The sequence below is a fragment of the Aotus nancymaae genome, unplaced genomic scaffold (assembly GCF_030222135.1).
Source record: "Aotus nancymaae isolate 86718 unplaced genomic scaffold, 86718_ANA_hifiasm-v0.15.2.pri h1tg000008l, whole genome shotgun sequence".
Taxonomy (NCBI): domain Eukaryota; kingdom Metazoa; phylum Chordata; class Mammalia; order Primates; family Aotidae; genus Aotus; species Aotus nancymaae.
Genome location: NW_026988419.1, coordinates 32,819,406 through 32,846,317, shown reverse-complemented (window position 1 = coordinate 32,846,317; position 26,912 = coordinate 32,819,406). Strand labels below are relative to the sequence as shown.

The window sequence follows — 26,912 nt, the reverse complement described above, 5'->3', positions numbered from 1 at the left end:
TATTTCAAATCGCAGTGTCTCTGCTGCCTCCCATCTGGGCCTGCAGGTAGGAAGGGGGTGGGGGCAGCTTCTCCCGGTCTCCCTCCCTGTGCTTTTTCTGCTCCCCTTTAGCTTCCTAACCTACATTTCAGACCCCTGTAGAGTCAGAGGAGAGAAAAGCATAGATGTGAAAAGCATAGATGTAAAAAGCAGAAAATACTTTACCTGGCTGGCATCAGTGTGATCTGGCCATGTTACATCTGAGGCCTTCTGAGAGTCCCTCCTGGGCACCTTGGGCATGGGCAGGGCCTCTCCTCTGGCTTTAGCCTCTTGTGCCTTGCCCCAGCCCCAGCCTGAGTGCCAAGTCCCCTCCAGTCTCTTTCTATTGAGGCACTTCCTCCCTTGCAGGAAGCCCTTATAGATGGGTTCCCTTTCAAACCTACAGATTAGAGGTTACAGGAGCTGGAAGGAGGGACCAGGTTGTAGGGGCCAGGGGGAGTTATTGCTTAATGGTTGTAGAGTTTCTGTTGGGATTAGGAGAAAGTATTAGAAACAGATAGTGGTGATGGTTGCACACACACACACAAAAATGCATGTAAGAATGAGATTGTTTTTATAATGGACACAGTTCAAATTACGACACAAAAACTTCTTTTAGGACTGTGTGAATATTGCCAAGTCACCTTTGAAACAAAGTAAAATTCTTCATCTGTAGTCCAAAAATGTAGGAAAACACTAAAGGGAACAGAAGCCTTTCCGTACACTGGCTTCCGTCTGGCTTGGGCAGAAACGCAGCCAGCAGGTTGAGAGAGTGCTCCTTGGAATGAAAAGGGTCACGACTGATCATCTGCGTGTGCTTCAGACAGTCTGCAGCTCCTCAGTGGGCTTGCATAGTGGGTCGATTATGCTTTAAAGGCTCACCAAGACCCACAGCTGCCCAAGGCTCTAGATTCTTTTTCAGCCAACAATCACATCAGATTTTCTTTTTTTTTTTTTTGAAATAAAAAATTTTATTTTACTAAAATAGCCATTAACCTTCACACCAAAATGTTACAGCTGAACCTGAAATGTATAGCTGCTTAAATATATTGAATGATGTTCTTCAATATGCACATTTTTAGTTTCTATATATTTTTAGTCCTTAGGGGAAGCAATTAACGAGTATATGTGGGCTTTCCTGAGAGTTGCTATCCTATGCTAACTATTATTTTTTTTTATTTAATGAGTAACATTAAACAAAAAAAAAAGTTACCATAGGATAATGCAAAATTAAAGTTATTACGAAAACCCCATTACAATTAGCATTTAGAACTCATTCAACAGAACAGATTTAACTTCCTAGATGAGTTTTCCTAGAACAATATTACAATATAAAATTTGTTTCATCATTTGATGCTGGGTAGGTAACTCACATCATTTTCAAAAGAAACATATAGCAAAAACTGAGGTTCTTTTTCTGAGATGGGGTCTCATTCTGAGGCTGAGATGAATGAGTGAGGGCAAAGATCTGAATGCATCTGTATTTGAATTCCAAGTGGAAGCCAGGCTGGGGTCCACAGACACTCAGGAGTCAGCAGGTGTAATCTCTGGAATCCAAGATTTTACTTTAATAATTTTTATTTTGTTTTAATGATAAACTTTAAAAATTAAATACAGGTATATTTCTTATCATCCGAATGACTGCTTTGTAACTGGAATATTGCCATGAGATCTCTGTCCACATCTGGTACAAAGAGTATACTTTATGCTAAAGCAACAGGGCAGAGATGAGCTTCATATATAAATGATGTTTTCTTGCCCAGTGAAGAGTGGACGATGGCAAGATATAAAATGCAAATGAATACAATGGCAATGTCAGTAAGAAGGGTGGGGAGAAAATCGATCCATCCATTAGCACATAATAGGCATGTCAAACTCCAAAGTACCTGTGCCACTGCAGTCAACACTTTTTCCACATTCCAAGAGCAGTTTAGCTCCAGAAAACAACCTCATTGATCAACTAAATTAATGTTGTGATTTTGAGTTTCATTCGCTTATAGATAGGTATGCATACCCTGTGATTATGTTTTTGATTTCTAGTTATTAAAGAGCTATAACTCTAAGGAGACTCTACCTAACTTCACGTTAGCATATATTAAAACATTATAATAAACATAATTTTAAGTCAACACGCAGGACTCACAGAATGTTTTCCTTTGAAGAGATGCCATGCATTACTCAAATTTAGGAAACCCTGCCTAGAAGACTAGGAAACAGGTGCACCAAACTAATGGTCTGCCTTTGAATCGATTTCAAGAATTAACATTTTGCTATTCCCTCTACCTTTTATTTCTGATTTCAAATATTCATTTTTAGAATGTCTGCCAAACTCTTATGGCTCGTCTTCATCCCATCATCAGGAAAAACCCTAAAGGAAAATGGGAGGATTGGGTGAGTGTTCTCTATATTATCCCTTTCCAGAAAGGCAGCTACATCCAGATGGGAAACAATCCTAGATGCGTGGGCTGATGGGTGGTGCCCCTTCAAGAAACAAAGCACGGTGTGGCATTTACTTCTGTTTTTTCACAAGAGTAAAAGAGATGACTGTATCCATTGAAACCTGGCTTTATTTCAGAGCCTCATTTCTCACTGAGCGTAAGAGCAGGAGCGTAAGGTTCTAAAGTAAGGCACACCTAGGGTTGCTGTCCCTGTTTCATCACCACTTGCCTATGGGGCAAGTCACCCCATCTGAGTCTGTTTGGCTGCTGTAAAAAAAATTTTAAATAAATAGAAAATTCCATAGGCTAGGTGGCTTACAAACAACAGAAATTCATTTCTCACGGTTCTGGAGGCTGGGAAGTTCAAGATCAAGGCCTCTGCAAATTTGGTGTCTGGTGAGGGTCCCTTTCCTGGTCCACAGATGAACCTTTCTCACTGTGTTTTCACAGGATGGAATGGGCAAGGTAGCTCTCTAGGTCCTCTTTTATGAAGTCACTAACTAATCTCATTAATTAGGGCTCTGCCCCCTGACCTAATCACCTCTCAGAGACCCCCACTTCTTAATACCGTCGCCCTGGGAGATTGAGATTTCAACATAAGAATTTTAAGTGAACACATGCCGCAGGATCGTGCAGTTTTCTTACCTGTACAGTGGAGATAATCGTAGCCCTGTGACCAAAGGATTATTGAATTTCTAATACTAATAGTTATTACTACATCTTGATTATTATTCCCCACTTCTATTCAGTTTACTCCAGCAGAAAAGCTGACATATCATATATTGAGACAGCCAAATTATTTGGAAACAAAGGAGGGTAAAAATATCTATATACATACCTACATAGAAGTACCTAAATATAGCCTAGTCCTCCCCATAATTTAAAAAGCCAAAAAGTGGCCAGGCACAGTGGCTCACACCTGTAACCCCTTGGGAGGCCAAGGCAGGTGGATCATTTGAGGTCAGGAGTTCAAGACCAGCCGGGCCAACATGGTGAAACCCAGTCTCTACTAAAAATACAAAAATTAGCCGGGTGGTAGTGGTGTGCACCTGTAATCCCAGCTACTCTGGAGGCTAAGGCAGGAGAATCCCTTGAGCCTGAGAGGTGGAGGTTGTGGTGAGCTGAGATCGGTCAGCTGCACTCCAGTCTGGGAGTCTCAGGAAAAAAAAAAAAAAAAAAAGCCAAAAAGTGGGAAATACAATAAACTTTACACTGTGCAGCAGCCCTACCAACAGAGTCCCAGAGCACAGCTAGCAGCTGCCCTTAGGAACCTCCCTTAAAAAGCATGACCTGTAGCTTGTACCCAGGCCTAAGTCTCACTGCAGGGAAGTGTGGGTGCAGAACTTGGTACGAACAAGAGAAGGCAAGCCCAGCATGGAAGGCATTTTCATTACTTTCCCCAAATTTATATATTTTTTTGTAACTAATCATCTCTTTCAGATTGCAAAAGCCTTTGAAGAATCCATCAGTCTCTCAGCTACTGGATATTCCAAGTAAAGGGCATTTTTACTTTGGTTTAAACTACACTTTGGCAGGGGTGATGTGCACTCATCAATCAGTCTGGACAGATGTCCGATAATGCCGGAGCTCTGCTGTGCCCAGTGTTGACCCTGTAGTCATGAGGTGGTGGAGGGTGGGGAAGGAGATCTGGGGGAGGGCCAGGGGCTGGGGACAATCCAGAGGCAGCAGCTGTTCAGCAGCCAGGAGGGACACCAGGAGGGACACCACAGCTGTCTACACATGCTCCAGCCCATCCCAGGAACTGTGCACTGGAGGGCAGGGGTCCAACACCAGCTGATCTTCTCCCCGTGTCTTTGGTGGAGCCTCGCGGCCCTGACCTCATGGTCTTTGCAGGAGAAAGTGGGGAGGCCTCCAGCCACTGGGTGCAGACGCTCCCTGGAGCCCCTGCAGGGCAGCCCTTCTGCTCTGCTCTTTGAGATTCCACACAGTGGCGTGATCCGACTGCGAGTGGGGAAAGTGCCTCTTCTCCTCACTCCTGATTTCTCTTCTCCTCACTCCTGATTTCTCTTCTCCTCACTCCTGATTTCTCTTCTCAGAGGCTACCAGACAAATATGGACTGAGAGAAGGAGGAGGGTAATGCTTTCCTGTATTATGTTTATGGAGCAGCCTGTTCTGAAGTTGAAGTTGACTATCTCATGGGGGCTCATAAAGTAAAGAGTGATGTTTCTATTCACCATCTTCAGAGTGTAGACACCAGCACTGTAAAGATTAATCAACATTGGCCGGGGGCAGTGGCTCACACCTGTAATCCCAGCACTTTGGGAGGCTGAGGCGGGCAGACCACCTGAGGTCAGGAGATCGAGACCAGCCTGACCAACATGAAGAAACCCCATCTCTACTAAAAATACAAAATTAGCTGGGTGTGGTGGTAAGTGCCTGTAATCCCAGCTACTCAGGAGGCTGAGCCAGGAGAATCACTTAAACCTGGGAGCCGGAGATTGCAGTGAGCTGAGATCGCATCATTGCATTCCAGCCTGGGCAACAGAGTGAGACTCCATCTCAAAAAAAAAAGAATAATCAATGTTGTAAATAACAATAAACTTGATCCAGTGAAAAACTAGGGACCAGGTATATAATTTTAGTAAAGATTTATTTTAAATAAATAATATTTTCCATTTCCATTATCTATTTTCTCTGGCACAGCTTTTTAAGACCAACATGATCATGGATGCTGCTTTCAGCATAAACCCAGCCCTGGATATTGGACAGGTGTGTGATTCCAGATCCACCCCACAGGGACTTTTGCTCAATCCCCTTTAGTAGCTATTCATTCAGAATACTATTTTCCAACGTGCTCTAGACCTTTTTTTTTTTTTTTTTGAGATGGAATTTCACTCTGTCACCCAGGCTAGAGTGCAGTAGCAAAATTTCAGCTCTTGGAAACCTCGGCCTCCTGGGTTCAAGCGATTCTCCTGTCTCAGCTTCCTGAGTAGCTGGGATTGCAGGTGCCCACCACCACATCTGGCTAATTTTTGTATTTTTAGTAGAGACGGTGCGGGGAGGGTCTCACCATGTTAGGCAGGCTGTACTTGAACTCCTGGCCTCCAGCAGTCCTACCACCTCAGCCTCCCAAAGTGCTGCGATTATAGGCATGAGCCATCACGCCTGGCCATGTTCCAAACCTTGTTCATACCTACTGCAAGTATTCTGTAATACATATTATATATTATGCACGTACATACACACATGTAGATAAAATACTGAAAGTAAATTCAAGAAAAAGTTAACAATGGTTTATCTACATGGCAGGAACATATATGATTTATTCTGTTTTATGATTCTCTGTGTTTTCTAATTTTTCTTCAATGAGCATTGATATGGTCATAATTAGAACATTATATTGATATAATAAAGTTACATTAATGTTCATATGAATATTGAGTTTAAACAGACTGCACAATTTACAGAAATTTAAGAAAAAAAGAAATGTTTAAACACAATTTCCCCACTTGCTGAATTGAGCTCTGATTTTTATCTTGCAAGTAAATAAAACTAACTCACCCAAAGTCTTTTTAAACTTGGCGTTGAAACCTTCCCAGCTGTTGGCACAGCCTTGCTTTTTTCTAGCCCTGTTACTCAAAGTGGGGCCAATGCACCAGCCGCATTGGCTTGCCCTAGACCTGCTAACCAGCTCCCAGGTGAGGCCAAGACAGCTGGTCCATAGTCTGCACCTGATTAGCAACTGGGAGCGCTTGAGTAGCCTGGCACCAAACCCTGACAGATGGTACTTCCGTCTGCCAGCAGCTTCTCACCATCCTAAGTCCTAAGAGACTGGTATACCTTGCTAGCTGGGCTGATGGGTTTTTTAAGGAACAATTTGATTGGTCCCCCAGTGTTTCTCAAAATATAGCCCTTAGACGCTGCAACAGAGCACCTATAGTGCTTACTGGAAGCACGGATTCCTGGGCCCACCCCAGGAGCAGACGTACTCCATCAGAACTGTGCTAGGTTGTTAGGCCAAAGTTGCTCTTAAGCCTGTAAGTTTGACAACTACTGCTAGCTCCAGACCCTGCCTCCTCTCCGCCTTTCTTCTCCCCTCCTTCCAGCTAATTCCTGTCTGGTTATTGCTTAAGCAAAGGCAAAAAGGAAGATGATCAGGAAAACCCTACATTTGCTCCATCAGAAAAGGAAAGAAACCCAGAAGTGTGTTAGGCTGAACCTCTTGGGCTTTGATCTTGTCCTTTAGAGACATGCAGTTATTTCCAATTTGAGCATTTAAATTTACTTACCTTATTCCTACATTTTGTGTTTTAATAAAATGCAAACTATAACTCTCCAATTTGCGAACTCTCCGGTTTTTTTTAAAGGTCACTTTAAAAGCAGCCTCTCTTTTGGAGCATAAAAGTATGTAAATAGAGCTCATCATGGCTTTTAATAAATATAGTTATTTCTTCTAATCGACCCTGTTTAGCATTGATCTACTCTCCCTAGTAACAGAAAGAAAAGTCAGCTGGGCACGGTGGCTCACACCTGTAATCCCAGCACTTTGGGAGGTTGAGGTAGGTGGATCACCTGAGGTCAGGAGTTCTAGACCAGCCTGGCCAACACATAGTGAAACCCTGTCTCTACTAAAAATACAAAAATTAGCTAGGCACAGTGGGGTACACCTGTAGTCCCAGCTACTTGGGAAGCTGAGGCAGGAGACTAGCTTGAACCTAGAAAACAGGGGTTGCAATAAGCCAAGGTCGCACCACTGCACTCCAACCTGGGTGACAGAGCAAGACTGCATCAGAAAGAGAGAAAGAGAGAGAAAGAGAGATCTAGTTCATGTTCCTTCAGTGTTAACTTCTTTTTCATCTACTTCAACAGACATTTATGGAGAACCTATGTGCCAGGCACCATGCTAGGAACAGAAGAATATAAGAAAGCCAGGCCTGAGATGCTCATAAGCTAGTGGGAGGGAAGACGAGGAGAGCGGGAGTGAGAGGGGAACAATGAAATGCCCTCCAAGTGCCACCACAGGCGGGAGTGGGTTCCAGGTGCAGTGAGTCTGGAGGAAGTAATTCCTAAATCCAGCCAGGGAGGGCTGAGAGGACCTTAAGGTGCCAGAGGGGCCCTAATCCTTTAGCTGAAATGTGGAGGAGGAACAGGAGTGTGCCAGGTGGACAAGCTGAGGTGGGAAGGGGTGAAGACAGTCAGGAGAAACTGCATTTACCAAGACTCAGAGATGAGAAAAAAGCTGGTGTGTTTGGAGAATTTGCAAGAACGTGGCCAATGTCAGGCACCTAGAGTGTGGGGTACCTGAGGATGAGGTCAGGCAAGGTGGTGGACACCAGTTCCGAAAGACCCATTGCAACGTCCACTGTAGTGCTTTCAAGAATGGCTTATGATGATCCAGAGTTCCACATTCATTCCCAGTGGAATATTTATTCAACCAATGTCAAATTCTTATAACCTGTGAAATTTTTGGCTGTAGATTGAGGGAGCATTTATTCAAGGCATGGGATTCTATACCACAGAAGAACTGAAATACTCCCCAGAAGGTGTGCTTTATTCTCGGAGTCCAGATGACTACAAAATCCCCACTGTCACTGAGATACCAGAAGAGTTCTATGTGACTTTGGTGCGTTCCCGAAATCCCATAGCTGTCTACTCATCCAAGGTAAGAACTTAGACCTTCATGTTAGTCGGCTGTGGCTACCATAACAAAATGCCACAGACCTAGTGGTTTAAACAACAAAGATTTATTTTCTCAGTTCTGGAGGCTGGAAGTCTGCCATCAAGGTGTTGGCAGGCTGGTTTTCTCCGCAGCCTGTTTTCTTGGCTTCTAGTCAGCCATCTTCCCACTTCACGTGATCCTCCTTCTGTGTGTGTCTGTGTCCAGATTTCCTCTTCCTATAAGGACACCAGTCATGTTGGATTGGAGCCGCCTGAATGGCCTCATTTTAACTTAATCATCTTTGTAAAGCTCTCATCTCCAAATATAGTCCCATTCTGCAGTGCTGGGGATTGGGACTTTACCAGATGAATTTGAGGGGGACACAGCTCACCCCATAACAATCTCCTCTTTCAAGAAATTATGAAACCATCCCCTGAATTTGCTCTTTCCTTTGAACTGCAAATCCCGAAAGGAGAAAGAGAAAAGCAAAGCACGCTTGTGACAGAGTGAAACTGACTCCAGAAGCCCAACCCGAGTCTTCATGTTTTGCTAGAGACCATGAAACACATCTAAATCAAACAAGGGTCAAGAACGCAATGAACAACTTGGCTCACGAGGCTAAGTACCATCATGAGATAAACTGACATCGTAGGCAATTCCATCCACCCAGAGCTTTTCTGCACCCTTCCCTCCTGTCCTCCAGAGACAGTTCTTGTTGACACTGCCTCTTCTACACCCTCTCCAAGTCAAAATGGGCTTTTAACCAACTTTCTCCCTGACTTTTTGCTCTGGTGTTCATAGCCATTGATACCTGAGGTGCCGTGCTCCCCAGAGCAGGAGGCCTGCAACTGACCCATAAAGACCTTGGCAAGAAAGTGTTCTCAAATACAAGTGTGAGAAAAAACACAACTTCCCCACCTTATGTTCTGCTCTGAGCCCACATCTGGACAGAGAGGTGGCAACTTTAACCTCAGGTTTCCAGAGGATTCCCTGTTTCCTAGGAGTAGGTCAAAATTGCTAGGAAGGTGAGACTTCCTGTCTAAATGGTCTCTATCTCCATTTCACCAGACTTTGGCCATGGGCAATTCTAAGGCTGGCCCAACACAGCACACAATCCTGCCATTTGGAGTCTAGCTGCCTCCCTGCCAGTTCTGCTCCAACTAGGGAACCAGATCCCTCGATTCTCACCCCTTCTCCTGGCCTCAGAGGAACCCCTCTGCCTACTGGCCCCATTTCTCCCTCCATGTTTGCCTCAGAGGAACCTGGAATTTTGACAACCAAAGCCTGGGTAAGCCTTTCTGTGTTTCCAGCCTTTGTCTCATCCCTCCACCAGGGCCCTGGTCACAGATCACAGACCAGACTACCTGGAAGAAAGCAAGAAGAAAAATCAGTACAAAAAAAGCACTGGTGAATCATTTGAAATATAATGTCATCATAGTGTTAACTTGAAAGCATCCAACCTATGCCGGGGAAGTTAGCACACACGAAAACAGGCAACCACCTCACTGTCTTTCAAGTTCAACTGCAAAGATTGTGGTTGTTTCATTTTGGTCTTGAGTTAGACACAAATTCTCTTGAGCTGGAGTTGGAGCATCCTACAGGGCACCAAAGGCAACAGGAGTTTGTAGCCCCTCTTCTCTCCCCACATCAGCTAATGTGGTATTTTGATTACCTCAATAACCAAATTGCATTTTCACCAGCTACTCCGAGGTGGACACCCAAATTACCATGCGGGGGAATTTGATTCTGGCAATTTGGAAGCACTCCACACTTTATAATCCACTCAGGATTATAAATCCAAAGGAGACTGTGTGAGTGAGTGTGTGTGTGTGTGTGTGTATGGTGTGTGTTTACACAAATTAGTCCTAAAAGAACCATGCATTCCTGATAGCCTTTTGTTCTTCTCTCAGGGATTGGGTGAGGCTGGAATGTTCTTGGGGTCCTCCATGTTGTTTGCCATATATGATGCAGTGGCTGCTGCCTGCAGAGAGAGGGGGCTGACCAAGACCTTCGTCCTGAGTAGCCCAGCAACCCCTGAATTGATTTGGATGACTTGTGTGGATCAGTTCACTGACATGGTAAGGGAGGTCCCCGTTGTAGTTATGGACTTTCAGGCTGTTGGTATGGATCTGATAACTATGACAATATTACAGGGCATGTTCATCTTTTTCAATGAAAATTCTCATTTTGCCTTCACCTGCCATTTCATATGCACTTTTTCTTTTTCTTTTTTTTTTTCTGAGACAGAGTCTTGCTCTGTCACCCAGGCTGGGGCATGATCTCGGCTCACTGCAACCTCTGTCTCCTGGGTTCAAGCTATTCTCCTGCCTCAGCCTCCCGAGTAGCTGTGATTACAAGCATGTACCACCACACCCAGCTAATTTTTGTAGTTTTAGTAGAGGCGGGGTTTCACCAGGCTGGTCTCAAACTCCTGACCTCATGATCCACCTGCCTCAGCCTCCCAAAGTCCTGGGATTACAAGCATGAGCCACTACGCCTGGCCTCCACGTGCACTTCTTAACAACGGTGTAGTGAGTGAAACTCTTCAAACTATGATTTGATCATTTCAGACCCAAAAGAGAAACACTCAGTTGAGCCAGTGATAATAGCAAATAGGCATGGAAGGTTGCTTCTTTAAACATTTTATCAAAATGTAGCTGATGTGGTATTTTGATTACCTCAATAACCAAATTGCATTAACTAGATATCTGACCTGGTAAATCATGCAGAAAGTATTTATTAAGCAAACTAATAAAAATAACTTAAATGAAAATATCAAGTCACTGGGCACACCTTGATATGCTTGTAATCACACACTAACAGAACACACCTCCATTTTCCAGCTGCTAAAAATGTACCCGGAACTAGCATCAGAGCCTAGTCTTCTACTGAACTGCTTACTGTAGCCCTAAGTGAGCCTTTGGCAAAAAAATTAGATTACACTTTATGACTTGGAAATTACAGGGCTTCTGAATAAGTTGCATCTTATCCCAAACAGAAGTTTATAAGGATAAGGAGGTTTATGACCCAAGGACTGAAACAAATATGAGAATTATATAATTTTGATATGAATAAAATAGACATTGACTTGTTCATTTTTAAAAAACATAATTTGTCTTCTGGCAAGGCATGATGGCTCATGCCTGTAATCCCAGCACTTTGGTAGGCTAAGGCAGGAGAATTACTTGAGGCTAGGAGTTTGAGACCAGCCTGGCCAACATGGTGAAACTCCGTCTCTACTAAAAATGCAAACATTAGCCAGGCATGGTAATGCATGCCTGTAATCCCAGGTTCTTGGGTTGCTGAGGCACAGGAATCACTTAAACACAGGAGGTGGAGGTTGCAGTGAGCCGAGATCGTGCCACTGCACTCCAGCCTGGGCAACAGAGCGATTCTGTATCAAAAAGCAACAACAACAATCATAATTTATCTTCTGAATTACAGCACTTTTAATATAATAATGTTTTACTAACTACCTTTCTTCTTTTAATCTCTTTTATATCCCCAGAGATGACCCTTCAACATTTACACCTTGGTCCATCTGTGTTTCTTAAGCTTATGTTTTCTAGAAAATTAAAGAATACATGGCCGGGCGCGGTGGCTCAAGCCTGTAATCCCAGCACTTTGGGAGGCCGAGGCGGGTGGATCACGAGGTCGAGAGATCGAGACCATCCTGGTCAACATTGTGAAACCCCGTCTCTATTAATACAAAAAAATTAGCTGGGCACGGTGGTGCGTGCCTGTAATCCCAGCTACTCAGGAGGCTGAGGCAGGAGAATTGCCTGAACCCAGGAGGCGGAGGTTGCGGTGAGCCGAGATCGCGCCATTGCACTCCAGCCTGGGTAACAAGAGCGAGACTCCGTCTCAAAAAAAAAAAAAAAAAAAGAATACATGATTGACCTTAAAAGTCTCAAATTAGAGCAATATATAGGTTAGCTCCCAATTGTCAATGATGATTTTAGCATCTTTTAATTATTCTCTGTGGTTTAGATCACTACATGATTATATTTTAGGATGCAAATTTTCACCAAAAGATATAATGAAGCTTAGAACCAAAACTCAAAAATTCTCATTTTAGTTTGCATTATCCTGAAAATCTACCTCAGCATGATTTTAAAGCATGATAACGTTTTTATTAATCTGGAGCAACTTAAGAGAGACTGCTCATGCTTTGTTCTTCAGAAATCTACCCAAAGTTTGGTAAAATTGTCTGCCCGCAAAACTCTGAGGGTTAGATTCCCTCAAAGCCAATGGTGTTTTAGTAATGGAAAAATCCCTGATTTATAATGTTTGACAATTTCCATGGTGTAAATACCCCTACCTTAGCCAATTCTAAGCCACTGAGGTGAGGTCTCTGAATGTGAAGTTGAAGGCTCGCTGTCAGCTCTTGGGGGTGGGTAAGAGCTGTCTCCAGCACCACAAACTCACCACAAACTCGGGTTCCTGCCACTCCCACGTGTTCATTTAGAAGAGCCTTTGGGAAATCACCATCCAAAGCCTCCAACTGGTCCTCATCTGCCGTGAGTCACGTCCGTGATACAACTTCTTTCTCACCTGGGAGGCCAGGGGATCATTGTTTATGACGAGTAAAACAATGATCTCAAATCACTTTTGAGTCCCTTGGCTTAGTGTCCAAAAGCTGAAACCATCACCATCTTCCTTTTGCCATCAAAGGGGCACAAAATCCTCAGAGTTATTTTTTGGTTATTTCTTAGCTATTTTATATTGTGTTTTCCTGCAGAAATGAAGTCTTATACCAGAGACAATGTTCAGTCCCATGTGAGGTTTGGAAACACAAATAAGAAAAGAAACTTTCGTGTTGAAAACACAAATAAACATTTATTTATTGTTCATTTAAGCAATAATTAAATAATTGTTCATTTAAACAATAAATAAACATTTATTGTCAGGGACCTGTGTGCTAGATATTAAAGCTCTGCATCTATTAATAGTAATTTTGTGATAGAAAGATAAGTTTAGATGTGTGTCAGACCAGGTTAAAAAGAGAAGGTGGGTAGTAGAAAGGAAAGACTTACTTCTTTGGCTCATTGGCTGGCTCACCGGTCAATGTCTCTTATTCTATGTTTTTTTTCAATGTCTCTTATTCTGAGAGGAGAGAGAGAGAGAGTCTTTAACCCACAAAAACTCATTGTGCCAGACAGAACAGCAAAAGTAGGGTCACTGGCATATTTTTCTAACAATAAAATAGGAAGACACATTTACCACAAACATTAATTAATTAAAAAACTGTTATACTTCATAGACTGTAAGGGCAAGGCCTCTGATATCACAGAAATTGCATTTTTACAAAATAAGTCTAATCATTTCAGCGGTATTTTATTAACTTGAAGAATTAGGATGGGCAAGTATTCACAAAAATAGTACGTGTTAAAGAATAGCAGGTTTCAATCATAAAATTAATATCCTAATGCCTTTAAAAATTAGAGTGACAATTTGTAGTGTCTATTATATTACACACTTAATTCATATCACTAATTTAGATAAATACTTGTCATTGTGTGTCCAATTCTAAAACATTATTACAGCGATAGTTGGGCTAAAAGTATAAGATGCCATCTTATTAACCAGCGGACTCTAAATGATCAAGCACCTTTCAACGATAAAAGCCTTTGATCATTAACTCTGGGCAAAACTGCTAGTGCCTCTTATTGGTAGAAACTTATCATTACTGATGCTTAATTGTGAATTTAATAAAAGTTTATCGGAAGGGAAATGATGTGTGGCAGTTGCTACACTTGCTGTGCTTCTCCTTTCAGGTTAAAGTGCCTGTGGGGCCAAGATGTCCTAATTCTTCTGAGCCAAAAGTTTATGATGGAACTGTTTTGCGTCACCTTACAAAAACTGGGGAAATGAAGCTGAATGAATAGGAGTGGAGATGGACTTGATTTCCTTTTAGTATCTTGAAACTGCTGATATCACATGCACTCAGGTTTTGGAAAAGTTCAAGAACAGGACTGGGACAGGGGCTTAGAGGTCTCTGTTGCTTCTCTCTTTTTTTTTTTTTTTTTTTAATTTTTAAGTTCAGAGTCCATGTGCAGGTTTGTTACATAGGAAAACTTGTATCATAGAGGTTTATTGCACAGATTATTTTGTCACCCAGGTACTAAGCTTAGTACCTAATAGTTATTTTTTCTGATCCTCTCCCTCCTCCCACACTCTACCCTCCAGTAACCCCAGTGTATGTTGTTTCCCTCTATGTGTCCATGTGTTCTCATCATTTAGCTCCCACGTATAAGTGAGAACATGCAGTATTGGTTTTCTGTTCCTCTCGGGGCTGCATTGCAGTTCAGTTTCTGCCTTTGCCCAGCTCTGCTTCTCCCATCTTCCTCTCCCAGATGTTGATCCCTAAGAAACATCCTACTCCCCAAACTCTATCTCAGACTTTCTGAAATGTGCCCCAGTGAGACTGCCCTGGGAAGGGCGTGGCCTTAAGGAAGAGGCTCTCTTCCCTGAAGGAACTGGCAGCTGAGGGTATGTGCTGATTCCCACTCCCAGGCAGGGCACAAGTCCTCCCTCATGAGGATCTGAGTAGAAGTGGATCACACGGATCAGTGGATCACTTCCTGACCTACCACACAGATCTATCAGATACCACACAGATCGATCAGAGTTATTCTTCCTGGTAGTTATTCTTCCTTAGTTTGCTGAGGATAATGGCCTTCAGCTCCATCGATGTTCCTACAAAGAACATGAACTCGTTCTTTTTTATGGCTGTATAGTATTCCATTGTGTATATGGACCACATTTACATGTACGCATATGTTCATTACAGCACTATGCTTAATAGCAAAGACATAGAATCAGCCTAAATGCCCATCAATGGTAGACTGAATATGTTGTTTCTTTTAAGGAAAAATTATTTATCTGCACTTGATACTTTCAGTGATATAAACTAGCCATATTTTTCACACTCTTAGAACACATAGTACCATAGGTAGAGTTCTCCAGAGGCTGAGACAGAGTTTGGGGAGTAGGATATTTCTTAGGGATCAACACCTGGGAAAGGAAGGTTGAAGAAGCAAAGCTGGGCAAAGGAGGAAGTTGAACTGCAATGCAGCCCGAGAGGCATCAATAACCCAGCAAGGACTTCTGGGAGCAAACACTGCCCCACAGAGTTGCCCTGCTTAGGATGAAATGTGCCCGCGATGGGACTGCCCTGGGAAGGGCGTGACCTTTAGGAAGCAGCTCTGTGCCCTGAGGTAGCCCGTGAAGGATCTGGCAGCTGAGGTCATGTGCTGACCACACTCCCAAGTAGGTACAAGTCCTTCCTCATGGGGCATCTGAGTGACTCACTTCCTGGCCTACCACACAGATCTATCAGAGTTATTCTTTCCAATTTGTGAGTTTATTAATATGCAAATCTTACATAGGTATAAGTAACAGGTCACATTTAGCTATACATTGGATGGATTACCTTTGTAGAAAAGAATAATTTGGCCAGGTGTAGTGGCTCACGCCTATAATCCCAGCACTTTGGGAGGCTAAGGTGGGCAGATCACAAGGTCAGGAGTTCAAGACCAGCCTGGCCAATATGGTGAAACCCCATCTCTATTTAAAAAAAAAAAAAAAAAAAAGAATTTTACATTCAAAGAAATACACGACTTACATATATGTAACATTTCTATATTTTAAGTCAGCCCTTCTCTTAGAAATTCCATGTTATATTTTCAGGGTTTTTTTTTAACTTATTCAAATACACATGATTAAATTCAGTTATCAGCATACTGTGTGCAGATGCTGCTATTAATCGCAAACAAAACCTAAGTTTCATTATCTGGAATTGACACTAGTCAAAAAAAATTGACTTGCTGCATGTAAATAAGTGATCATGTAGAAAATTCAAGAAGATGACTTTTGCAGAGTTCTAAAGCCCTGAGACCTGAGTTGACAGAAGCTGGATCTATCTGTAAGCAACAGTAGGAGAAAATATAAGTTTATCCCAAAATGTCATAGGAATGCCTAGGTGTTAATTGTAGTGCTAATAGCTATGTAATATCTAATGTTTCCCAAAACTTACAGTCAAAGAACTCTGGTCACCAAGTCAGGCATTTAATTCACCTGCTAGGGAATATACAATGAGACACTACCTCTTTGTCATTTACTAAATTTATATATATGTATATATATATATATATATACAGGTCTACTTTTAGAGTCTTTCATTAGTTCCAACTATCTAGTTGTCTATCCTTATACTAATACCATATTAATATGGGCTCCATGGAAAGTTCTCCCTCACTGTTCTTATTTTTTTACATTCTTGTTAGCTATCTGGTTTCATACAAAAAAAAAGTCATTTTATCCAATTTCCCCTAAAAGCTTAGGTGGGATTCTAATTCAAATTGTAAATATATTTATATTTTTATTACATATATATTTATTTTATTACATGTATATTTTTATTTCATAAATATATTTATAAAGTATAATATATAAATTAAACATATTAATTTTAATTGAACTTACTTTTTTATTAACTTTGCATCTAAGAACATTATATGTCTTGCCATTTGTGTAGATTTTGTGTCATGAGCAGATCCTATACTTCTGGAGGGAGGAGGTTAATTTTATTCTTACATATTCTATGTTTTGGAGCTACTGTGAATGGAATTTTTTTCTGCTTTCATTCTTAAGTGCTTTTTTATACAGTAGCAAAAGCTATTAATTTTTAAATATTTATAATATATCCAATCACCAGATCAAGTTTCCTTCTCTGCCAATGTTTATATCAATGCTTACCAGTTATTCCACTTTTTCATTATTTTACTACATCTATTACAACCTCCAAGGCAATGTTATACAATAATGGCAAGAAAGAGAATCCATATCTAATTTCTGATTTTAATTGAATTTTTTTGTACTTTGCCTTTAAGAATAATATTGGTTATTAGTTTTTGTAAACAGCCTTGTTACATTAGTTTCTTCCTGATTTCTTTTCTTTAGAGTTTTTCTTAGGAATGACTGCTGAATTTATAAAGTAATTTAACAGTATCTATTGATTTAATCACAGTTTTCCACCTTTTCTTGATGTAATGGATTAAGTTAGTTGATAGATTTCTGACTAACCACACTTGTATCCCAGAAATAATCCTTACTTGGCATATTATCCTTTGATATACTGATGGATTTTATTCACTAATATTTTACTTAGAATTTTTCTATCTATATTCATAAATAAGGTTCTTCTACAACTTTTTCACTATCTGTGTTGGGTTATGGTATTTAAATTTTGCTATGTGTATAAGACAAATTGAGGAGAATTTCCATTTATATATGCCAGGGAGCATTTAAATAATATTGCCATTATCTTAATGATTACATGAAATTCATCTGTAAGTCCATTTGTTTCTGGTTCCGTGTTCAAGGACATTTTTAATATTTTCCATTTTCTTCCATAACAAGTTGTCTTATCATTTACATCAGCATGTTGTCTCTTTGACCAGTCTATATTTTTATTCTCCCTTTTATTGCTTTAGATGTTTTTCTTATAAATAGTATACAGGATATCTAGATTTGAGTATTTCTTATAATTAAATCTACTAATCATTATTTTTAAGTGGTAGGATCAATTTTATTTATATTTCTTAGGATGATTAAAATTTTTAATTATTTACTTCATACTCATTATATTTGTTTTACATATATTATTTATAATTTTGTTACATATAGTGTATATCATGTTTTACACTGTCGTTTCCACTTTCTCCTTTTCATTTGTTTGCTGGTGTATTCAAGCTATGAGCAATTCCATTTCTTCTCTTGTTACTTTGAAAGTTCAACTGAACCACAAGTTGTTCACTTCCATTTGCCTACTCTGACAGACACGTATTTCTCTACCTCTATTTGAAAACAAGATATCAAATATTTCCCCTGCAAAAAGTTACTCTTTCCAGGCCTCCTGCTCCATCTGTCCCCATATTTCCACCCCTTGCCCCAGTAAGATAATACTTTGGTAACTCTTACTTTTCCTCCTCCCCGCAGCTGTCCCCAAGCCTTAAGTTGCTGCAGTTATGTGTGCGTTCGTTCTAGACTGTTCATTGAATTTCCCTTGCCATACGACTCTTTTTAAGCATGTATATGACACATTCCCAAATAGCCTGCCTGTATCCACTTGGACTTTCTGTCCCCTTCACCTTTCTTATCTGAGCCGGGTTATTTATTTATTTATTTGCTTATTTCCTGAGATGGGGTGGTCTTCCTCTAGGCGGGAAGTTTGCTCCACTTACTGGGTCTCCAATGCCCTTGTTGCCTCTCTGCAACCAGCAGGTGCTGGTCTACTGCCCTCTAGTGTCCACTGTGGCAGATGAGCGCTCCACGCCAAGTGACTCTCCTTCACAGAAAACTTCATCTTTCAGCCTAGTACCTTGTAAGATAGTCTATTATCCTCGGAGTTTAAATGTGGTATCAGATGATACAGGTGTGTCTCCTTTCTCTTCAGTCCAGTCATGGACTTGAGAAGCATTCCAATCTCTAGACTCAGATCACTCTTCTGCTCAGAGAAAATGGTTCATGTTTAATAATCATTTCTCCTTTATCCCTCTTTCTACTTCAGCTATCCTATTCATGCATGAAGCCTCTTGTATTTAAAGACCTCTTATCCTGCTCTTCATAATTCTACCGCTGTATGTCTTTGCTCTGTGCTGAGACATATTCACTGCACTTTGTTTTCCAGATCACTAATTTGGGTTTCAACCATGAGCATCCTCATCTACCAGACTTTATTAGCTAGTTTATGTTTTCTTCAAAGTCTTTTTGGGGGATGCAGTTTAATGTTCTTATTAGTATTCAAATTGACAGTTGTCCCCTCCAACAGCTCTCTTTTGCTAGGGGTGTGTTCTATTTTGAATAATTTTCTTCCCTCAGGCTCCTGGGCTGGTATTAGTTCCCCAGGGCTGCCCTTGCACCTTCCACACACTGGCTGGCTTAAAATGACAGAAAGTTATCTCACAGTTCTGGAGACTAAATGGCTGAAATAAAGCATTCATGGGGTCATGCTCTTCTGGATTCTCTAGGAAAGAATACTTCCTCCCCTTCTCCTAGTGTGCGGTACTTACCAGCCATCCTTGGTTTCCCTTGGCTTATAGACACATCGCTCCAACCTCTGCCTGCATCTTCACAGGGTCGTCTCCTCCACGTGTGTCTCCAAACCTCCCTCTCCTTGTAAGGACACCAGTCATCAGATTTAAGGTCTACCCTAATCCAGTACGACCTCCTCTTGATTTCATTACATTTACAAAGACCCAGCTTCCAAATAAGTTCAACAAAGTTCAACCCAAACAGGTCCAAACTTTGGAAACAAAGTTCAACCCACAACGGGCCCCCTTCAGTTTTTTTTTGTCAGCTCAATGGACTCCAGCTTAGTTAATAGAGTACCCTAAGTGGCACCAGCCACAGGCTATAGAAATGACCCTAATTCTCTTTCCTCTAGTGTGCTGCCCTCTAGTGTCCGTGGCAGATGAGAGCTCCATGCCAAGTGATTCTCCTTCATAGAAAACTTCGTCTTTCAGCCCAGTACCTTGTAAGATCGTCTATTATCCTTGGAGTTTAAATGTGGTATCAGGTGGGTGTCCTTTCTCTTCAATCCAGCCATGAAACTTGAGGAGCTTGGTAGGGTAGAAGCAGGAAGGCTGCCAGGGCCCTGTTGAGACAAGTGGTTGAATCTCCTCAGCCTCACAGCCCTCCTGCTCCTCATATTAATCCTTGCTGAGAATCTGGAACAGGAAGGATTAATAGGTGGGCAAGACTTCCCACCCATTTGGCAGTCTTGACCTCCTATTCACACCAATAGGAGACAGGCTTTCTCTCCATGTGCCCCACTCCCACCCCCACCCCCATGACCAAGCTCTCCTCCAGATTCACAATTTTAGGAGTTCTGATCTCTAAGCACCACCACCCCCAGCCTGAGAGGGAAAGAATCCCTCTCCTGCAAGCCCAAGGCCTCGCTGGCACTCAGCTTTCCCTAGGTCCAGCTGTGCGTGGCTCGGCAAAGGCAGGAAGATGGGAGCTGGGAGGGAAAGGAAAGGAGCCTTGAAGTCAAAAAGGCTGAGATCAAAAGATCTGGAACACAGATAGTTAATGATCAGCCCGAACTCTCACGGTACTATAAAGCACCCCACTGCCTGTGTTCCATCTTTGGGTTTTGAAAGCTCACGACAGAAGCTAGTGCCCCAGAGACACCACAGCAGTGGCTGGTACTTTTCCATTTCCACCAGCAAGAGGTTGTGTTACAGAGTTTTTTGTTTGTTTGTTCGTTTGTTTTTTTTTCACAGAAATAAAGTTTGGCTTTTGGGAGAGGGCAGTGTTATTTCCAGTATTAATTCTTTCACTGGGTGCCAGGAATTCTTTTATGTAAATCATAAGACCTTTTTTTTTATAACAAACATACAAGCACCTGGGTCAATATATGTGGAATTTCTCTCACCTACTGGAAAAAAAAAATCCATTTAAAAGTGAATAAATTTAGTTTTCCCTTTTCATTAAAGAAAAGGCCAGGTGTGGTGGCTCACGCCTGTAATCCCCAGCACTTTGGGAGGCCAAAGTGGGTGGATCACTTGAGGCCAGGAGTTTGAGACCACCCTGGCCAACATGGTGAAATTTCATCTCTACCAAAAATACAAAAATTAGCCGGGTGTGGTGGTGCATGGCTGTAATCCCAGCTACTCAGGAGGCTGAGGCATGAGAATCACTTGAACCCAGGAAGTAGAGGTTGCAGTGAGGCAAGATCACACCACTGCACTCCAGCTTGGATGACAGAGTGATACTCTGTCTCAAAAAAAAAAAAGAGAAGAGGAAGAAGAAACAAAAAAATGTAGTGGCTGCCTTCTTCCATGGTCTTGAATAAGAATTGAGGGTCAGAAAAACTTGGCAGAGACTGCACCCACCCCCGCTGACTGAGGGCAACCTTTCATTCACTCTGAAGTGGGTGGTTTTCACACTCAGCTCCCCGGAGTTCTGAGGGTTTCTTGAAGGAAAGAAAGCCAGAAGACTTCAGGTCTTTACCCCAGGCCCCTCAGCTAGGGAAGTAAACTTTTTGTTTAATTTGTTTACACTTCACAAGATGTCATTCAAACAAAGGTTTTCCTGGCTCTAAGGAGTTTGAAAACCCTTCTCTAAAACCATTCACAGTTTTCAGTTTCCCAGCAATTAAAGTATTATGTTCTCTAATCCAAAGTACTTTTATATCTTACAAATCTAATGCCATAATCCAGCTTTAGTGCTCTAAAACTTCCACTTGGCATGCTTGAATTTTATGTTGACATTGAAGGATTTATTCTGTTAAATATTTTTGGGAGACCTTTTCTGATCCCTGTCCCTAAAAAAAACAGCTGATTTGTCTGTGCATGTCACAAGCATCAATCTTTAATTGCATATTACTGTTTCACTAAAACTTAAGGGCCTCAGAGGATGAAAACATGTAGCTCTTGTTCTCCACCGTACTCTACTCCTTAGCATGGTGGCTGGTGCAAGGCAGAGGCTCAGTTACTACTGTTGAATGAATGAAGAATGAACAAATCGCTAATGTTTCCTCCATTTAAAGGACCTTGGGTAATCAGTCAAGCATCTACCAGACCCTGCCATGAATAAGTTGCCATTTATGGTGCCCGTGGCAGCAGATACAACCAGCTATTGGAAATTCCAGGAGCTAATTGCCTAGTTGGGAACATAACACACAAACACTATCAACTAATCAACTAATCAGTGGCAAATTCGAGACAGGTTTCTTGGATCCTGGTTTAATAAAAGTAAAGGAGCAGTGGGTTGGATCTGCAGGTGCTTTTGGATTCCAGAAAAAGGCAAGAAAGGAGGTTCGGAGCTGCTTTCTGATGGTAGCTAAAGAGAGAGGGAGCGAAATCACCATGGACCAGAGACAGAGTCCTCACCATTGCAGAGCCAGGAGAAGCTTCTCCAGTCATTGAACTAACAGTGCTCTCTGGTAGGCACCATTCTAGGCCCTGGGATACAGGGGCAAACAAAGTAACATCTGTGCTCTCACAGAGCTCATATTCTAGTGGAGAAAACAGATAAAAAGATACCAATTGTCCATGTCAGGTAGTAATGAATGCTATGGAGAAAATGAAACAGGGCGATAGAAAATAGAGGGATGGCCCCATCTCTACAAAAAATAAAGGATTAACCAGGCATGGTGGCGCATGCCTGGAGTCCCAGCAACTTGGGAGACTGAGGTGGGAGGATCGCTTGAGGGCGGGAGGATCACTTGAGCCTGGGAGATTGACACTGCAGTGAGCTGTGCTTGCACCACTGCACTCCAACTGGGGCAACAGAGCAAGATCCTATCTCAAAAAAGAGAGAAAATAGTGATGGGAGTGCTACTTTAGACTATGTGATCAGGGAAGAACTCAGACCCAAATAACAAGACACCAGCCGTGAGTGAACAACATGGCCCAAGGCCTGAGACAAGAAAGAAGTTAGTGTATTGGAGAAGCAGGGAAAAGGCCAGTGTGGCAGAGAACAGGAACACAGCAGCAAGTGGCTGAAGGTACACTCACAGAGGTGGGCGGCACTGCTCCCATGAGGCCCCTGTGGCAGGCCTGTGGGGTTTACTCAGTCCACTGGGAGGCCATTGGAGGGTTGTAAGTTAAGAAATGCCAGGTTTAAGTAGAAGGATGTGAGAAGAGTAGTTTGGCTGGAGCAGATTTTTTTAAGAGCAAAAGAGTCAGAGGCCAGAGACAGGAACAGTTCATGGAAAGCTTGCACACTGGGCCGAGGAGTTTAAACCTATGTTGCAAGCAAAGAGCTATTCAGGGGTTTTGAACAGGAGTCACATGATCATGATCAAAAAGGTCCTGATAGCACCAGGAGCTATATGATCAAAGTGTGACCTGAAGGTCCTTCCTAATTCACAGCACGATCTCTAGCTTCTGTCACCGCACCATTGCAGATATATTTGGCAACTGTTTAATACATGTAACACACCCATATACAAACTCAAACCAACATACAGGCATGTGTGTAAACACTTGTCTCCACGAGTGCATGAAAACCGGAATGCCTGAGAACCTAGGCATTAGAATTGTCAAGAAATTTGGAAGCTGACAACTCCATTCGTTGAGGAGTAGCTCTAGGAAGGATTTTGAAGCTACATCAGGACCAGGAGAGAGAGAGGACCTTCCTCAATTAGCCAGAGCAAGAGGATACCAGGTGTTTGCCATTCCGGCCTGACAGATACACTGCCGCACAGTGAATGCTCATCTGAAGACAAGGGTTGACTCTAATGACGGTGCCAGGGCTCCACGTTCTGATCGAAGAAGTGTCGGGGAGCAGAGAGGTCTTGCCAGCTCTCCTGAAGCCAGGCACGTAAGCAGCTACTTGCTTCACCCATACATGAGGCCAAGTTCTAGGCATTACTTCAGCTGAAAGAATAAGAGCTGCTTGATCTCATCTACAAATATTTAATTGGAGATGTTCATAAAGAACATGATATTTTTCTTTTTAAGTTTTTGAGACAGGGTCTCGCTCTTTTACCCAGGCTGCAATACAGTGGCATGTTCACAGCTCACTGCAGCCTCAATCTCCCAAGCTCAAGTCATCCTCCCGCCTCAGCCTCCTGAGTAGTTGGGACTACAGGCATGTGGCACCACACCTGGCTAATTTTTGTATTTTTAGTAGAGATAGGGTTTTGCCACGTTGCCCAGGGTGGTCTCAAACTCCTGGAATCAAGCAATCCTCCCAAAGTGCTGGGATTACAGGTGTGAGCCACCACACCTGGCTGGTTTTTTTTTAATCAAGGATTCTGTCTATACACTTTACAGGTGTTACAAGCAAACTATCTTCGTTTTAGTACCTGCTTTGCCACTTACTTCTGAGTGACTCTGAACTACCAATCTCACCTCTCTGGGCCTCAGTTTATTTATCTGTACAGTAGTTGTCTTAACTAGATCACTGTTTTCCAGCGGAACAATTCTGGGGGTAGGGAAGAAGTTGGAAGGCACCCCACAACTCCACTTTGACTGTGGCACAGATTGGACTTGATCACATAATCTCCTATGAGGAGACATTTCCGCAGCTAAAATTAGAAAAAGAAACAAAGTTAGGGAAAGTGGGAGGTCTCAGAAAGCCCACTTGTCTTTGAGAAAAGTGAAATCCAATCATGGTCTGTTCCCAGGGCTGAGGCAGTGTGCAGAGTGAGCGTAAGCTTAGATTGTTGTTTGGTTTTCATGCTGATGCCCTCAAACTTCAGAACAAGCAAGAAGAGGTGTGGGCTGTGTGCTGAGTCAGCTTCAAAGTCAGGATTGGTGGGAGGCAGAGTGAGGCTCCAGTTAAGAGGCTGGACTAGACGGGCGCCCTAGACTTAAGCCGTGAAACAAGGTCTCCACCTCCTGTGCTGTGAGGCTCCAGGCCACCTGCATCTACATAAGGAGAGAGTCTAGTTGCTTAGACCTAAATCCTTACCACTCAATTCTGTGGCTGGTGCAAAGAGCATTCCCACCTGGACTTGAAAAGCAGAACCTATTTACAGGTGCAATGCCTTGCGCATCGCAATCAGACGAGCTGGTTTTCTTCGTGAACGGGAGGAAGGTAAGTGATGGGCACTCGTACCGTGGCTTGCGAGGCAGCAGGAGACCACGAGCTGGAGGGGAGCTCTTGTGGCCCATTTGGGCTGAGCCCCTCTAGTCAGAGGTAAGAAGCCAGGGACTAGAAAGCCATCCTAATGTGACCTGTTCCCCACTCAGCCAGAGCTCAGCTCCTGGAAATGTGGGGGGGACTCAGTAAAGCCTTGGTGTCGGATGAATCCAGCTTCGCCATTTACTGTATAACATTGTGCACGCCACTTCCCCTCCCTGAGTCTTGGAGTCCTCACCTTTGGAATCCACTTCTAGGTGTGTTTAGATGAAAAGAAAAGCTGTAAAAGAGGAACTGTTCTTCTCAGGTCTTTCTTCTGCTTAAACCTGGCATTTCTCAACTTACAACCCTCCAATGGCCTCCCGGTGGACTGAGTAAACCCCACAGGCCTGCCACAGAGGCCTCAAGGGAGCAGTGCCGCCCGCCTCTGTGAGTGTACCTTCAGCCACTTGCTGCTGTGTTCCTGTTCTCTGCCGTTGTAGAGATGAAAAGAAAGCTGCCTCTTTCCTTGATTAGGAACCCCCTTGTAAAGCATTTGGTGCCAGCCCTGATCCACAGACACACTTTATCTGGCAACACATCTTGATCCTCAAAATTAGGAGGACAAGAAATGGGACCTTTTTAATTTTTGTTTATCTACTTAATTTTTCTGTTGAGTCCTCATCATACAGAATTGGTTAAAACGTCCTCACAGTCCATCAGGGTCCCCTGCTTTCCCTGGGTGGTAGCTAAGCTCCGTTTGGAGCCTGTCTAAAAAGGGCAGGGACTCTCCATTGCCCGTTGTCCCAGCACCTCCCTCTGGTCCTCACCATCCACCCATGCAGGCCCCTAGTTAACCCAAGTTCCCTCTGCAGGCCCTTCCCTTCCTGAGTCTCTGTCTGTCTCTCAAATGAACCATTCTGTAGCTCCCAAGGCATATGGTTTTTCTGGGGTCTTGTCACCTCTCCCCCAGGGATCCTCAGCCCCAGGGCTTGGTCACTCTCCTGTATGCAGACTCCATAACCAGCAACCACCGTATATTCTTCCAAAACTGTCCTTCGAGGATCTGAGTCGTTACTTGCCTGACCCACTGGCCTAGGTTTTGGAGACTCAAAAGCCAGAGGAGGCTCTTTCCTCTGCTTTCCACACCACATCCCCTCTGTATCAAGAGCCTAGAGTGAAGTAGCTGTAGTCAGAGCAGAGAATAAGTCAAGGCTTAGAAGAAATGCAAGGAGGATGTTGTAGGGGTGGGTGTCAGTCACACAAGAAAAAAATCATCCAACCACCCTCTCAATCTATGTGTTTAAAGGACCGGCGGTGCGGGTAGGGGCAGGCAGAGAACAGCCTCTTATTGCATTGATTCAGATCCCCTAGAGATCCAGAACGCAGTTGAATGTTAACATCCCAGCTTGGATGCATCTTCCTTTAGTTTTTTTATTCTTTGAGGTCTACAAAAGTTTATGTCTCCCTTCTGGGGAGAAAGGAAGACTCTAACATGGATAGTTCACTGTATCTTCCTTTCCTCCAATGCAACAGAATGGCTGTATGTGTTTGCAGGACACTCTGAGACAAAGTCCAAGGAACTATCCCAAAATAAGGAAATGGGAAAGAGGCACCAAAGAAGGTTCCTCGTGGCTTTTGAGAGCTAAAGCCTCCACTTTTCTTTTTTCTTTTTTTTTTTTTTTTTTTTTTTGAGACAGAGTCTTGCTCTGTCTCCCAGGCTGGAGTGCAGTGGCACAATCTCAGCTCACTGCAACTTCCGCCTCCTGGTTCAAGTGATTCTCAAGCCTCAGTCTCCTGAGTAGCTGGGATAACAGACATGCACCACCATGCCTGGCTTTTTCTTTTCTTTCTTTCTTTCTTTTTTTTTTTTTTTTTGTATTTTTAATAAGACAAGGTTTTGCCGTGTTGGTTAGGCTGGTCTTGAACTCCTGGCCTCAAGTGATCCATCTGCCTCAGTCTCCCAAAGTGCTGTGATTACAGGCATGAGTCACTGCACCTGGCCAAACCTCCACTTTTCAAAGGGGAAATGCTAGTGTCCACCAGGGCCACCTGCGTCCTGAGCCAACTGCTATTGAGGGGAGTGGCAGGCTTCAGGGCCTCCTCAGGACAGCAGCAACTCTCCACCTCCCCTTCCTGCCACTCTTTGGACTCCTACTGTGGCAAATACATTCCCAACCAGAGGGATCTCAGAGGGGCCACAATCTCTGCCTACCCGGCTTGCCTCCCTGCAGGATCCTTCATTGCACACATG

The 26,912-nt window shown here is 42.9% G+C and overlaps 2 protein-coding genes across 2 annotated transcripts in view; both read left to right on the top strand.

Moving 5' to 3' along the window:
• The window catches only part of LOC135273577 (aldehyde oxidase 4-like), a 42,293-nt gene extending 27,806 nt beyond the window's left edge, over positions 1-14,487 (top strand). Inside the window, 7 exon segments of the mRNA XM_064372759.1 lie at positions 2,335-2,409; positions 3,897-3,949; positions 4,514-4,628; positions 5,122-5,187; positions 7,895-8,080; positions 9,988-10,155; positions 13,855-14,487. Of these exon segments, the coding sequence (XP_064228829.1) occupies positions 2,335-2,409; positions 3,897-3,949; positions 4,514-4,628; positions 5,122-5,187; positions 7,895-8,080; positions 9,988-10,155; positions 13,855-13,965 (774 nt within the window). The 3' untranslated portion in view covers positions 13,966-14,487.
• Positions 14,488-19,531: 5,044 nt separating this feature from the next.
• LOC105731455 (aldehyde oxidase 2) overlaps positions 19,532-26,912 on the top strand; it is an 88,191-nt gene continuing 80,810 nt past the window's right edge. Inside the window, exon 1 of the mRNA XM_064373205.1 lies at positions 19,532-19,658. Within this exon, the coding sequence (XP_064229275.1) occupies positions 19,647-19,658 (12 nt within the window). The 5' untranslated portion in view covers positions 19,532-19,646. The remainder of the gene's footprint in view (positions 19,659-26,912) is intronic.